General features: G+C 35.4%; 1 protein-coding gene and 1 long non-coding RNA gene across 8 annotated transcripts in view; both read left to right on the forward strand.

Annotated features, from left to right (window-relative positions):
- Positions 1 to 10,481, forward strand: part of LOC149575848 (uncharacterized) — a 273,561-nt gene extending 263,080 nt beyond the window's left edge. For all 7 annotated transcript variants that reach the window (XM_089815776.1, XM_089815777.1, XM_089815784.1 and 4 more), the window contains 2 exons: positions 8,448 to 8,578; positions 8,849 to 10,481. In XM_089815776.1, coding sequence (XP_089671902.1) covers positions 8,448 to 8,578; positions 8,849 to 9,926 — 1,209 coding nt within the window. In that variant the 3' untranslated portion in view covers positions 9,927 to 10,481. The remainder of the gene's footprint in view (positions 1 to 8,447; positions 8,579 to 8,848) is intronic.
- Positions 10,482 to 11,027: 546 nt separating this feature from the next.
- On the forward strand, positions 11,028 to 11,596 carry LOC149575852 (uncharacterized). The gene is made up of 2 exons (XR_016363889.1): positions 11,028 to 11,113; positions 11,241 to 11,596. It is a non-coding gene; the product is annotated as an uncharacterized LOC149575852 (long non-coding RNA).
- The last annotated feature ends 3,837 nt before the right edge of the window (positions 11,597 to 15,433 follow it).

Raw genomic sequence — 15,433 nt, forward strand, 5'->3', positions numbered from 1 at the left:
TTTTCCATTTCCATCTCTCCATATGCACTCACGCTTTCATGAGCAAATACATGTTTTTCTATTTTCCATGTCTTTCTATGCTTTGCATCTCATCCGTTATCTGCACTTGTGTGTAAAGCTCATTCTCCATCCGCATTCACATCTCATATCACTTTTCATCTCTTATTACATGTTGCACTTACACGTAATCTGTTTTCCATGCAATAATGTTTTGAAAATCCTAAGTCACGTTTGAAAATCAACAATCTTCATTTGCATGCATTCCCATACATTCCACCTTCACACATTCATTTCTTTTTGTTTCTTTTCATCTTCCATTTTCCACCTTCATAACACTTAATTCCACATTCCATTTCCATTTTCATCTCCATTCACTACAATTGTATATGATTTCTCTTTGAGATCATTTCATAGGATCTAATAAGTTTCCAATCCATATACGAACCTTTGTTGCTGATTGAGAATCAAGTTGTATGTGAATCCGTCTGATGATGTGTTTTTGTTTTGGGATTTTTGTGTTGCAGCACAAGCGCAAGAGATGCCCTCATCATCAAAATTCAAAGGCAAGATGAAATATCAATTTGATAAAGAGTTGGCTCATGCAACTCCATCATTAGTTGCATCTATTTTTGACAACGTACTAGACACAAAGATTGATTATGTAGACATGGCTGATTTTCTGTGGAGAGTAGAAACTCCTGTTGGCCACAAGATGAAGCGCATCAAAAGAAGTCACATTCACTTGGTATCTGCATTTCCTATGGCTGCCATGGAACCTGATTTCATTCTTGGATGTGCAAGACATTTCAGCCTGAAATCGAAAACAATCAAAGATGTTGATGGCAAGGTTATCATTAGTTTTGATCCAGAGGTTATTGAACAAATCTTCAAGGTACCACAAAATGTAGTGTGCAGATTTGACCAAAGAATCATCTTTGAAAAGATAGAATGAGAAGAAAGGTGATTATCAGAAGTATGTTAACTAATACTAGTTAGATAATAAAAGAAAAAACTTCTCAAGATGGCCAAAGACCGTTCATAGGTCTAACTTCAAGCAAGAATAAAAAGACCTTATCATTCTTCTCAGTAGAGTTTGCGGTCTTAAAGATTCCACTGATTTCGAACTATGGATGTACAAATTCATCTTTCAAATCATGGAAAACAAAAAACACATCTTTTGGGGAGAGTTGATTAGCACTGCACTCTACCAGCAGTTGCTCAACATAGGAACTTCGACACCTTTTTACATGAACTCCTACCTCGTCTACATTGCTATTGCCATGGGATCTTTCTTTGGTCTCTCAACTAAAGGAGATCGTCTTCAGATTCTAGTTTGGGATTACTATGACCAGATCACTCTAGCCAATAGTAAGTTTCATTACAAAAGAGTCCAAGATGCTTCTCTGGGCATTTCTGGTGCTTGTTCAATAGATAGTTGTCCATCAAGAGGGTATCAAATGAAGCCTGGGAAAAGGTGAATTAATACGGTTTTTTCTTCATCCAATTTCCAACTTTTACATACTTGAGAGTTGGATACTTTAAAGGAGAGTCGTATACCTTACCTAGGTATGCTACTTATAGGATCATCCTGATGGAGTTAGCCAAACAACTCATGGAAGTGCAGTGTGATCAGCATACTTTGCATAGGCTTGGTTTCGGTATCACTTTTGCCAAACCCTTGGCAATTGGTAACTATTCGATCAACTCTACGCACGAAGCAAAGAATATAGAAGCAAAGCTGTAATTGATCAACTTGAAGAAGTTCAAAGCCATATTTGACTTTGATTATTGAGAAATGAATTCTCAAATCAAAAGTGCTTTCACACATGTTCATCGCATCGAGGATGTCTGGATTGATACGAGAACAGAGCTGGATATAATGAAGATGGACTACTGCAAATTGACTTTGCAATAGATAATCAATCTTAACATGTTGGAGATCCCTTCAGATTTACAAATTGAAGATGATGGCAACATCCTTGATCTAGAATTTCATCAGGCTGGTTTCGATAAAAGGTGCCCTTTTTCCATTCAATGGTAGTAGAAAGAAGGTACATCTATCTTGGATAGATTTCAATCTATTTTGGCAAACACCAACAAGTGGCTGAAAATTAAAGGCCTAAAAAGAGTTATGCTAAGTTGGGTTTGGATTGTGGAAGCTTTGACCCTCCTGGAAGGAAGTCACAGTTGGAAATTACAAGGAAAGATGTTGCTTCCTCTTCTGATGTGAAGAGTTCCCTCAAATTCAAGTTAAAGGGCGGTAAGGGATCTAAGACATCTCTAATCTCTGAACTAGTTCAAGAATCAGAAGAGGAATTGGAAATAGAATCAAACAAAGAAGATGAGGAAGAAGAAGGGAAAGTTATGATCATATCTTCCCCAAGGCCTGCACAAACTCATGCACCATCGATGCATGAAGCACCTTTTTTGGATGAAGCAGATAATGATGTGGATTCATTCTCCATTGTTTTCTCTCCTTCTATTCCAGTTTCGGAAGTCAATACAATGGCTTTTCCTATTTCTTTTGTTGCTCCTCTCATCCTGGCAAATGAACAATGTGAGCATTTGGGAAGCATGTTTGAGGATTTTCCAACTCTTACAGATGGTCAAGTTTCCCAACTTGATACATCTTTGATGGGTTTTGAGCTTTTTATGATGGAATCATGTTATCATGCACCAGTGAATTCAACTGTGTAGATTGAATCTTATTCAGTCACGACGGAGATACAATCAGGATCAATGCCAATGGTCTCCACTATACCTGCTTCAACAAATGAAAGTTTTGGCTTGCCTATATGGTTGAGCAGAATCACAACAAAGAGAAGAAAACTGGCTATATCTCCGGATAATCTCCTTGTCAAGAAAACCAAATCCAAATCTTTGAAAGATAAGATTGTTTCGAGGATCTTAGTTGATTCGGATAAAACTAAGTTTGTAGAAGTTGTTGAGCCACTGGGACAAACTTGTTGAAGAACTTACTCGTTTTGATCATAAGTTCACTAAGGTTGAAATTGGGAAACAATCACGTTTGAGTTGTTTGCAAGATGCTCAAGATGCATTAGCTAATGTATTGAAAAGCAATCAGAAATTATGGGAGAAGAAAAATCAACTCAAATAGGAGGTTTCTCGCCTAAATGAAGTTATTTGGCAACAATTTTCTCAAAGTGTTATTATTATGTCTTAGATATCCAAGGAAGGAAAGTTGATTGAAGCCGCTAAGTCTTGGATAGGAGAAATCATCTTTTAAGGAGTTCAAGCCATCACATAAATATTTGTAGTTCTTAGGCATGTCAAAGAGATGAATGAAATGAAGTAAAATTTGATCTCTTCTTTGACTCGAGAAGCAAATGATTTGAAGGAAATACTCAATGATTGGGATGAAATTGCAAAATTTGATCTAGATGCCTTGGTCTCATGTGACACTCGAGAAGTAGATGATTTGAAGGAAATCCTCAATGATTGGGTTGAAATTGCAAAATTTGATCTAGATACCTTGGTCTCATGTGACATTCTTCCGTCATGCAAAATGTTCTTCAAATTTCAAGGACTTATGGGCTACAAAGAAGAAACATTGAAGAAGTTGATTACAAAGTTGCAAGCAGCCCTTGGAGATTGTCAAGTAGTTGAAATAGGTGTCACTTGTGATTTGGAACAAATGGGATGCGAGGTTCTTGATGAACGCGGTAATCTCATTGTAGTTGAAAGGGCAAGTTCAGAATATACATTTAGGATCAATGCTGATTTGGATTTTGAAGATTTTGGTTCTCACACGATGAACAAGTTTGTCTTGTATAAATCCTCTACGAAGTACTTGTTAGACTCTATGGCGACAAATTCCAAGGTTGTGCAATCAGCATATGCAAATGTAGTGAGGATTGAAGCCATATCAAAGACAATGGAGATTGATGATCTTCCTACAGTGTGCGATGTCATCATCAAGTTCAAGTCACTAAAAAACAATCTTTAAGATTGTTATTTTTGTTTTTTCTGTTTATAGGTCTAAGAGAATGCATTGCATGAAAAGATGTAAGTACATGTAATGCGAGTTGCATGTGCATGAAAAGATGTAATGCAAGTAACCCAATAATTTCTCTCTTAGTTAGACCGGGTCAAAGTAATTGTTACATGGTTTCATATTTAGCGATTCCATGAATGTGATTGATTGTTATAGGTTTTCATCAATCTTATATATGCAATGAGATTTTATCATTAACATTTTGGTTGCAGTCTTGTGTGATTGTTCAGCTAAAGATCTCTCTGGCTAAGAGGGAGTGTTGAAGATGGTAGTTGCGAAAGAGATCTTTATATTTGGAAATATGAATGTTGTTACCGTTATTGTTACGTTCAGCTGAAAAGGACACTTAAGTTTAATGACATGTGTCATTCATATGCATTGAGGCATGAATATCCAAAGAGTTATTATTAATTATAAGAGTTATGGGAATCTCAAGAGACCTTCTATTATAATGTGAAGTCTCTCTCCTATTGTTATATATTCGCAGCTACTAAAGGATATTGTACACTTGAACTTTTATTATCAATAAAATGATTGTTTGTTGTGTGGCTGGGTTTTTCCCTTCATTCTAGAAGGGTTTTCCCAGGATATCTTCTGGTGTTGATTTTCTCTCTAATGTTTTCTTTATTATTGTATTTCATCTTTAGTTTCTGGGCTCTAGTTTAAACAGCCATGTGGCCTATTTTTTGAGCTGATTTGGGCCATTTTTTGTGATTTTTGGTCAAATTGCCTAAATTGGCAATTTTTGGTGATTCATGGGAAAAAAATAGTGATCCAATTCATGAGGTTAGGAAAAATTGCCCAAGGTTGTTGGTATCACGAAATCACTAGGATCGCTTGAATCACAACGGTTGTGGATCTCTTCTCTATACTGATGTTGTTTTGGTTGCTTGCTAGTTTAGGTGCTTTGGTAGTGTTTTATTTTGGGGATCTTGTTGAATATCTCTACATTGTGTTGTTGCAAAGGGTTTTGGGTCTCTTCAAAACCTTTTTTTAAAATTAATCGAAAATAATTATGTAATTAGTTAACCACCAAATGTGCAAGTAAATAAGCAACAAAATTTAGAAATGATTGTATCTAAAGTAGAAGTATATTCAAGAATAAGACAAATCGGGCTCACCAAAATGATTGATGGGGAGATGGATCCCTAGGCAAACCAAATGCAATTTAAAGATTTTAATGGTCCCCTTTTCACACCTATTTAGTTTGGCTTCAAATTAGCCTATTCCCAAGTCCATGTAAGCTATTTAAAGTTGGTTAGGGAACTCAAAGTTCTCTGGAGAGCTCAAGATTACAGCTTGCTTTAGTGTGTGCCGACGATATTTATATTTTTGGCATATGCTATTTTTAGTAAGTGTTTGGTCTTAGTTTTGGTTTTCTTTTTGCTTCTATGTGAATTGTTGTTAATTCAAATGCCTTGGCGAAGTTTTTAAGGTGACAGAAATAATGTTTTATATTTCTCACTTAAGTGTCGAGAAAAGTAACTTTATTATAACTCAAGTTATAAATATATTATAATGTATGTCTCGAAAAGGAGAACACTTAGGCAGGGGGGAGACATAAGGTGTTCTTTGAAAGAATTTACAAGAGTTTTTTGAGGGAATGTAAATATTTTAAATTTGAATTGGCCTAATTTTCCCTCCAACTCTACAAATTGAAGTTTGGCTTCTCATTCTTGCATTCTGATTTCTTCTGTAGATTGCTGAAGGCAAAAACTCTCTACTTTTGATCTGGTTTTAGTGGTGCAATAGTCACTCCAGCTGGTTTTCGCTTTCAATTTGAGTTTCAGGTTCTTTGTCTTGATGTATGGTGATAAGGGTTTGATGGAGATGAATATTAGTGAAGTTTTTTCATTTGGATTTCATGTTTTTGGTGTGATTTATGCTTTTTCTGAGTGCTATTTGAGTTTCTGAAGTACTGGAGACAGTTTCCTAGTGGTGGCCATACCATTCCAGCTACACATATAATTGCCTTTTGGCTCATGTCTCCTGAAACAATTATTTCTCGCTTGTGGGTATGATTCCTATAGATTTCTTGCACCTAAGTTACAGTTTTGCATATGTTATTTGAATTTATTGGTATGCATTTGATTTTCTGGAAATTTTGCCCCACCTTGGAAGTAGTGCCCACTAGGAACAGTGTTGGAGTTTCTGAAAGGATATAAACTGCATATTATCTTGTACAGAGGCTTCTAGGGCTTCTACTTAGGGTTTGAAAAGCTCATATCAGGTTGGGGATCAAGAGATGATTATCGTCATTATTGTGAATTAGAAAGGGACCAATTATATTGAATAGTGATTGAGTTGTGACTGAAAATTCATAGCATATCTTAGTATCTATGGTAGCCTTTCGAGGAGTATTTGGTGGTGATTTGGAAGACTTTTCAGACTTGAAGCAGCAAGAAGACACATTATTCTGAAGGTACTCATGTTTAGTTTATTTGCCAAGTTCATACTTGATTCATGATTGTAGTAATGTCCAAGTTGAATGGAAAAACATACTTATTTTGTGAACAGCAGCACAAATGGTGCACATATTTCACTTTTAGATGATTTTGATGTTGCTTCTCCATAGGCATGTATTTGCTATATATGAATGAAACAAATCAGGTCAGTTTTTGCAAGCATGTACTTGTATTGGCAAGCAATTATTTGTCGAATTTCTACATCAGTTTTTTTAATAAATCAGGGGTATATATCATAGAGGTCCAGCAGTTCAAACTTCAAAGAGACCTACAACAAGCCCTGAGCAAGGTTACACTTGCTCACTTTGTGGTAGTGACACATGCACAACTAGAACATGGGTTCAGAAGCTGGACAATTACTTGGCTCTTAGGTCAATGGTTGAGCACAAGGCAATAAAGTTTGCCAATCTACACACAGATGGTATTGTGCACAGAGTGGTGGTACCATGACCTTATCACATCGGGTTACAGGTCATTTACTACATATGATGAGTTCATTGATAGGTTCGTTGAGAGATTCGATAAGGATCCCATGTTGTATTTTAGGGAGTTGTCACAGTTGAAACAGTATGGCTCATTGGAGGCTTACACATCAGAATAGCAAAGATTATTTGTGATGGTTTCAGGGATTACAGAGAGGAGACTAATAGTCATTTACAGTGAAGGACTTGCGGATCCTATTAGGGAATGAGTTGAGGCATCTGATCTCCCATCCTTGTAAGAAGCTATTTAAAGTACAGAGCATGGAGTGAGCTGCACATTTTTCAATGGACTTCAATCGGCCAACAAAGACAACTTCCAAACTAGATAGTGATGAACTAATTGACCCAAGGAAGAAAACATTATGCTTCACATCAAAGAACCTTGGGCCCCATGTCATAAATGTGCAGTAGAAGGCTTTGGGAAACCAAATAGATTTTTATGCAGCTGATCAATCAACAGCTAAAAATTGGACCAGCAAAAGCTTGATTCAAAACTTCAGAAGCAGTATAGCATTATTCATGTTTTAGTTGGCTGGTGATAGCTGGTAAAGGATGGAAGCATCTACCCTATGTAAGAATTCAAATTTAAATTTGAGGTTAAGATTTGTAGGCCTGTAAGTGACACGGTTGATTTTGCACATGCAGATATTAGCATATTAACCAAGATGATGAATTGTGGATGGAAGGCTGGGATATGGTTATTCGCCAACTTTCGCACAAAATTGCACCAACTCGCATACTCATAAATTGATAAGAATAAGGTAGTTGCCATGGGTCCAAAAACATGATCTAGAATTGCATACCATTTTACTAATGTATAGTAGATTAACAAGCTACTGACTACACAAAATAAGCAAGCTATTGAAAATTGTACTTGAACAGGATAGTTAATGACATAGACTTGCTCTAGGAAGATTGGATTTTATTATGAGATGTGGAAACTCCATTTATTAGATAGGACATCTATAGATCAGACCTGTTCTTGAATAACTTTAGAAAAGCCTACTTTCCCTCTCCGCTTTCTTAATAAAAATTTAGTTGGATACTTGCAATTATGTATGTGGTTCTTCTTTGAGCTATCCAATGTCATGCTAGTATGGGTTAATTTTAACCCTACGGATCATTGTTTTACCAGACAGTAATGTTCTCGGCATTGTAATTTTGGACAAATGTGGACTTGCTCAGTTTGTCCTATATATTTCTAATCTTTATGCTGAAAGAAGATAAATTGAAAATTGAAAATTGAAAATTTTCCATAGTTTCATTTTTTTCAGGAAGATTGTACAATAGTTGCATGTAAATTCAATTCATCCATTTCCTACAATTATACTTGAATTCTATGCTTGTGATTATGTTTGGAGATGATAAGTTTGTGCAAATAAATTATATTACTCTATATGTTTTTAGTATTTCACTACTCCAGTCTTTCAATTAGTATCTTTTGTTTTCCATTGCAATTTCTTCATTAATCGTTATTATGTGCAGTTTGAGTGGGCTTGGCAGCATCCAAAAGAATCTCTGGCCGTAAGGGAAGCAGCCAAAGGAATGAAGTTGGGTGGCACTGCGGGTAAAATAAGGCTTGCTTACACTATGCTCACACTTTCCGAATGGAGAAGGTTAGATTGCATCTAGTATAGCCTCTGGATAACAACTTAAGAACTGCAAGAATTTCCAACAACAAAAGGAGTGTAGGAATAAAATTTATGGCAATGGTTATAAGAAAACATATTGATTTAGTTGGAGGACTTTCTATAAATAATATAGTGCCTACAGAGGAACTAATATTCTATCTTTCCTGATTGTTATATCTTGTTTTGTGTAACTTAAATCTCTACAGAGGAACTAATATTCTATCTTTTCTAATTTTTATATCTTTTTTTTTGTAGCTTAAATCTTACTATCAATTTCTTGTCAACGAAGTACGTGAGTAATACAAAGGGTTGCCCAATTCTGCCTTCTCATATGAAAATTCAGATCTGTGCTGTGGATGAACTCCCCTGTTATACAGATGATTGGGTGTCAGATTGTGAGGATGATCTGGAAGAAGAGCATTACATTGGAAAAAGTGATGCCAGTGATCCCGAAAAGGAAATGGAGGTTGAGAAGGGACCAGCATTAATGAAACAACATACTAAAATAAAAAAGCAGAAAAAGCGAGAATGTGATCAGAATACTGCTAAGAAATGCAGGAGAAGAGGCTGCTCTTTAAAACAATTTAAATGTAATTCAGATGAATTAAGTGCTAAAGTTAAAGTTCCTTCCCCAAGTAAAATATCTTTATGTTCAGTACAGACAGGTGCCGAAAGTGATGGATCAGATAGGTTGAACAGATTTTTTTCCAACAGTGATTGGCAAATTCAAATATCAGACAGTGAGAACAGTGAGGATAGTAATGGTGCATCAGATTCATCTGTAATGCCAAATACCTCTTTACCAGTCAATCTTAGTAAGGAAGCATCAACTACTGTTAAAAATAATTGGTCCATTAACTTCAGAGCTGATTATTCTCCACCCAATATTAACGACTCTGGCAAGCTAAAAGATATTTTAGACGAGTTCAGCATAAAACGTAAAATTTTTGCTGCCTCAGATTCATTGGAGTATAATTTGTCTGATGAATTGAAAATTGATTACAGTGTTACCAAAGATAGTGAAGTTGACAAGATAGTAAATAATATTGATGATTGTAGCATAAAAAGTAGAACTGCAAGCTCAAATATGATAGAGTTTCCATCTCTCCAGGAATATAGCCCTGTGTGTTATATCTCGCCTCTGAAAATGTCTGAGGAAGTATTGTTCTCATTCACATCACCCTTCAAATCCCCTCCCACCAAGAAACAAATTAGTGTAAGATGTACCTTTTCATCTCCAGTAGCTTCTCAGAGACAAGTTATATCAGTACTATCTACACCTCGGCCTGTTTCAAAGAATATCATTGATTTGACAGACTCCCCGGCAACATAAGTAATGGTTCTTAAACTGTGTTGGAAGCTTTAACTAAGAAAATAAGAATAAAAATGATATCATCACTACAGAATATTTCAAGTGCTATCATTGAATCAAGTGGATGCCCAACAATGATATGAATACATGAGATGAAGGATACATTATGTATGATATTGGAATCCTGAATAAAATATAACAAAATGATCAGTTGGATCGTGCATCTTCCTTTCAGACATTTCCAAGATTTTTTCTTGGAATGATTTATCTGTATATGTAATATAGATATATTTGTACATAGCAGCTGCAAAGTAGAATAAGTACATCCATCTAAAGGACTGGGACCCAATAAGCCTGATAGATGGCTTCTATTTAATTCCAGTTAAATAAACCTTCCAGTCACCCTATAAGATAATTCGTGATTAATTGTTTATTAAATTATTATTGTTTGTTGCAGTAGCTATCACTGAATTAAGGATTCCCAACAATGATATCAATACATGAGATGAATGATACATGATGTATGATATTGGCAACCTGAATAAAAGATGAAAAAGTGATCAGTTGGATTGAAAATCTTCCCTTCAGACTTTTCCAAGAATTAGTCTTTGAATGATTTTTCTGTAATAAGTAATATAGATATATTTGTACAGCAGCTACTGCAAAGTAGAATGAGTACATCCATCTAAAAGACTGGGACCCAATAAGGCTGATAGATGACTTCTATTTAATTCCAGTTATATAAACCTTCCAGTCACTCCAAGATAGTTTGTGATTAATTGTTTATTATTGTTTGCTGCAGTGACACTTATTTGTATAAAGAAATTTTATGAATCAGTGAGTTTAGTACAGTGGTATAAGAATAGAAGAGTTTGGATATAGCTGTTGTTTTTGGCTTAATGATAGCAACTGCTATGCATAAACCTGAAGTTTGTTTACATTTTGTTGCACAGTTTTGTGTGTTTCTATTTTTTGCTGAAGGCATCATAAAGTAATATAAAGCTACCGTGAATTTTACAACTCTAATATTGTATTTTAGGTATTTGAGAATTATTGCTTCTACTGTTGTAATTTTGCATAGTGCAGCAAAAGTTTGATGTGATAGGTTATTCTTGTTTACTCAGACAAGCAGATTTAAAGAGCATAATTCTTAGCAACACAAGGTCAGCAGGGTGGAAGGATGGGCATCACTGCAGAAGATATAATAGGTATAAAACATCTCATTGTTGGCAAATATTTAAATATGGCCTAAAAAACTTCGTATTTAGGGTTGAAACATTTTTTGTTAATTTTAAATTATAAAACTTGATTAAATATTTCCTCATACTGGTGTAGATCAAGTTAATTTTTCATCTCCTGATCCAGTGGACAGTTTTGGATGCACTGTTACCAGCCTGTACTATAGAAATCTGAAGTGATCTGCAAAGATTGTTTTGCTTCCAGACTAACAGTTACTCAGGATTAATAGTTTGTGCAAGCTAGTGGATAGGTATGTGGTAACGATGGTTAGCATATCAACTTTTGCTATTGCTCGAATCTCAAAAGCTCCAAGGAAAAGCTAGTGCTTCTTTCCCAGGATTAATAGTTTGTGCAATTTAGTGGATAGGTATGTGTTAACAAGGGTTAGCATACAACTCTTGCTATTGCTCGAATCTGAAAGTTTCCAAGAAATCAACTAGTTTTTGGATTCATTGAGAACTTAACATTTTTGAGTGAAGAAATTGACCAAATTGTATTAAACAAAGAACAAAATACAAAGACCAAGATGTCAAAAGAGAACAAGAGACAAAAAGAGGATTTGATGCTTATAAAGTTGTCTGTTGATGTCAGTTTATTTCTGGATTCGATTGTGTTAGCATCAACGTTTCAGATCACTCTCTCTTCCTGATGATGGACCACTGAGTGTGATCCGAAACATTGATGCTAAAATCACACACAATCAAATTCAGAAATAAACTGACATTTTCTAATGGATTGTGGAAATCTGATAATGTTGCTTTGTCTGTTGCATAAAACGATGCATAAGCGCCTAGACTATGGACCAATGTAAAGAACAAATGAGCACTGTATCTGAGGTGTGAGTTGTTTTCTACGAAGTACTTAAATTACTGCGCAGAAATTCATGCGAAGGAAGATTGATCTGCCAATTACCAATCCCAGAAAAATCTTAGAAATTTAAATGAGAAAAACACATACAATTTAATTTAATTTAGATATTGATTCCCGTTGCTGCCTATGCTATTGAAGAAAATGCATTATATGAAAATCAGGAGTTATTGTTCAATCCATCACATCTGAGTTAAGACAAGCAAATGAGGAAAAAGTTTTGAGAAAATGACATTAACGATTAGATTTCCAGGTTACTAATAAGGCTTAATAATTTATTTATTGGGAGTTAAAACTAGGAGAGAAGAAATTAGAGAAGACTAAAGCTATGATGAAATATCAAGGAATGTCAAAGAAACCTCAAGAAACATCAGAGGAGAGGAGTGGGAGCGATTCACCACTCCCAAAGAATATTTATAATTAAAGATTCTTTGTTAAGATGGAGACTTATTTTATTTCTTATTTTTTGATGCTTAAGATGAAGACTTACATTTTGTTCCTTTCAAGAAGTTAAGTTGAACAATTTTCATTCATACTTCTCATAGTGTAGATTGTCCTACAAACAATATCATGGTCAAAATAAACAATTAAATACAAAAGCAAAAAATTTGCATCATTATTTTATAATTTGAATTAAAACAACAAAGTGAGAAACAAGAGAAATTAATGGTTTTGTTACAATGTCAAGTTAAAATGATATAATAACACAAGGCACCAAAAAATAGATAAAACCAATCATTTTCAGGCAAATGTGATAAAACATATGCAATCTTGTTTGAGAGAAGAACATGTGATACAACAATGGGACCTTCAAGAAGACAAAATGACAGCTTTTAAGCTGTTGGGGATTTTATATATTACGATTTTTCAATAACCCGATAGGGTCTTGAAGACATAAATGCAACATCCATATAATCTCACAATTGATTGGGGTTAGGGTTAGGTGGGGAGAGAGAGAGGAGGGTGATTAGGGTTTAGTGATAGAGAGAGGGGGGTTAGGGGTTAGTGACGGAGAGGTTAGGGGTGTAGTGCCTCTCGTGTTTGTAGTTAGTACCTTGTTATATTTTGATCTGAGAGATACTTGTTACTCATGTTATTTATACATTTGAGATAACCTGAGGGTCAGATGTTATACTTTGATTTCCAGTATCATAGTTGCTAGATTACTATGATGTTCAGTTGATCATATTTGCATGATGATGCCATTTTGAGATGACAATATGTTTTATGATGATACTTGGTTATCTGGTAGTTGGAGATATCCTTGATTATGTTATATGTTGGATTTAATGCTATGGTAATTTACTTCATTCTTGCTTTGTTATGTTTTATGCGAAACTGAGTGATTTAAATGAATAAATTCACTATAATTAAATAAATGGTTAAATTAGGTTTATAATGCATTTATTGCTTCAACTATGTTATTATATGCAATTGCATTTAATCATGTGTTTTAATTTGCAAGATTTATATCCTTGACAGTGGCACATGGAGTTAGTGATTCAACCATTCATTTTAACCAATAACGTCCCTGTATGGTCGATGTATCATATTTGATTGTTTGAGTTAAACCTTCCAGTGATTTGATTAAATCCGGACTCATTTGCATTATGTGACTAGACCTATGAATGCATCTATGCATCTAGAGGTTCATTTGTCACAAAAGTTTGTAAAGTTTTCTATGATGTTGGGTTTAAGGGTTTTTAGGCTTTATTTTAATTGATTTTAGTGTCTGGCAACTTTGCCATAGATGAATTCCAATTACTTGGAATATCATGTTTTCGTTTGGGTTGATTCAGGGTTTAACTAGGTTACTTGGTTATTTACCCTAAACGATTATTCACTCGAAAAGTGAATAAGTATTCAAAGAGAAAATTTATTCCTTACTTCTCACCTTTGGAAATTAGAAATTGAGAGCTTTTTTCAAAATCCTCTTTTGGAGGATTGCGTTTCTATTCATTGTGAGAGTTACGGGCATGAGATCTTCGCAAGATTGGTCTCATTGGATCTAGCTCGTGGAGACCTTGGTTTGCCACAACTTTTAGTAACTTCCGAAGAATATTTATTTTATCTGGTTGATTCTCGTTTTAGCCCTTTTGGCTGTCAAGTAGGGCTCTCTCATTTTTCTATTTCTACTCAGTTTCTGCTTCCATTTCTGGTAGATGTATGTTAGGAGGTTGAGAACTAGTGTTTCCCTTCGCTTCTGATTGTTAGTTCTACTCGGTTGGATGGGTATGAACGCTTCCCCAATTTTTGGGATGAGGGTTTGTGGTTTCGCACCAATATGGTGATTATTTTTGCATTCGGCGTTCGAACTTGAATTTAATTGGATTTTCGTGGCTTTTGTGCCCTAAGACCAAATGGGTTTTAATTTCATAGTTTTTGAGTTTTGAAGTTTTCACCTCAATTTGTGTGCCACCCAGTTTTCTTAGGTTTTCTTGGCATGATGTTGGTCGTGGACTTGGATTATCTGTAGGATGTCAGTTAGACCATTGTTGCATCTTAATGTTGCATTGGGATGTGTGTCACATCCATCCTTCGGAGCTTGTTTTCAGTTGAGTGTTCTTTTGCTCGTGTTCTTGTCCAACCCTGGTCTTATGATCTTCATGATGGTGGTGTGCCACACACGAGCATGTGCACTGCATTTGTTGGGTGACTTGCAAGGCTGGAACTCCGAGTTGTATTTCGATGAGTATATTCATTTGGGGTGGGATTGGAAATTTGCATGCCTTCAGGCACTCATCATTAGATGAGTATGGGTAAGGTAGGGTAGTATGGTGGGGGCTTCTATCTTGCAGCCTGGTGATTTTTGTACCCAGAGGGTTGGCATGAAGAAGTTCTAACAAGTGATAATTAAATAAATTAACTGGGTAATAAATTCAAGATAATAAAAGCACGCAATGTGAGAGCCTTTTGTTGGGAAGTTGAATTGTATGATATTTAGCTTGGGCTTCCTGATGTCAAGCGATTTACCCTTCAGGCGAGTCCCTACATAGTTACCCAATGGTGTCTTGCCAGGACCTGTTGTACTTGCATTGCCTCATGATCTTGGTTTCAATCATCTTTATTGTCTGGCATGAGCCATGGACGTTTTCTTTTTGTGTGTTTGTGGTTGGATCATTATCTCCATCAGCACTGCATGAGTGAACCTATGTGTTTCACATGGGAGACATAGCTATCTATACCATTGTTGGGGACCGGTGTATAGAGAAGGTCTATTATTCTAGTGCGACCAGTGCTTGATGTTTCACATGATATATTCAGGATTTCATAGTATGCTTCCTTGTGATTTATGCTTTCATTGGAATGCTTGGATATCATGTTTAAATGATGTTATTTTATTGGACGCATTCCTACATTATGATGTTTAGCATATGATTATATGATATATTTTACTTAGTTGGAGTATATATTGCTTTATT

The sequence above is a fragment of the Cupressus sempervirens genome, chromosome 1 (assembly GCF_028749045.1).
Source record: "Cupressus sempervirens isolate cs-2001-9-10 chromosome 1, ASM2874904v1, whole genome shotgun sequence".
Classification (NCBI taxonomy): domain Eukaryota; kingdom Viridiplantae; phylum Streptophyta; class Pinopsida; order Cupressales; family Cupressaceae; genus Cupressus; species Cupressus sempervirens.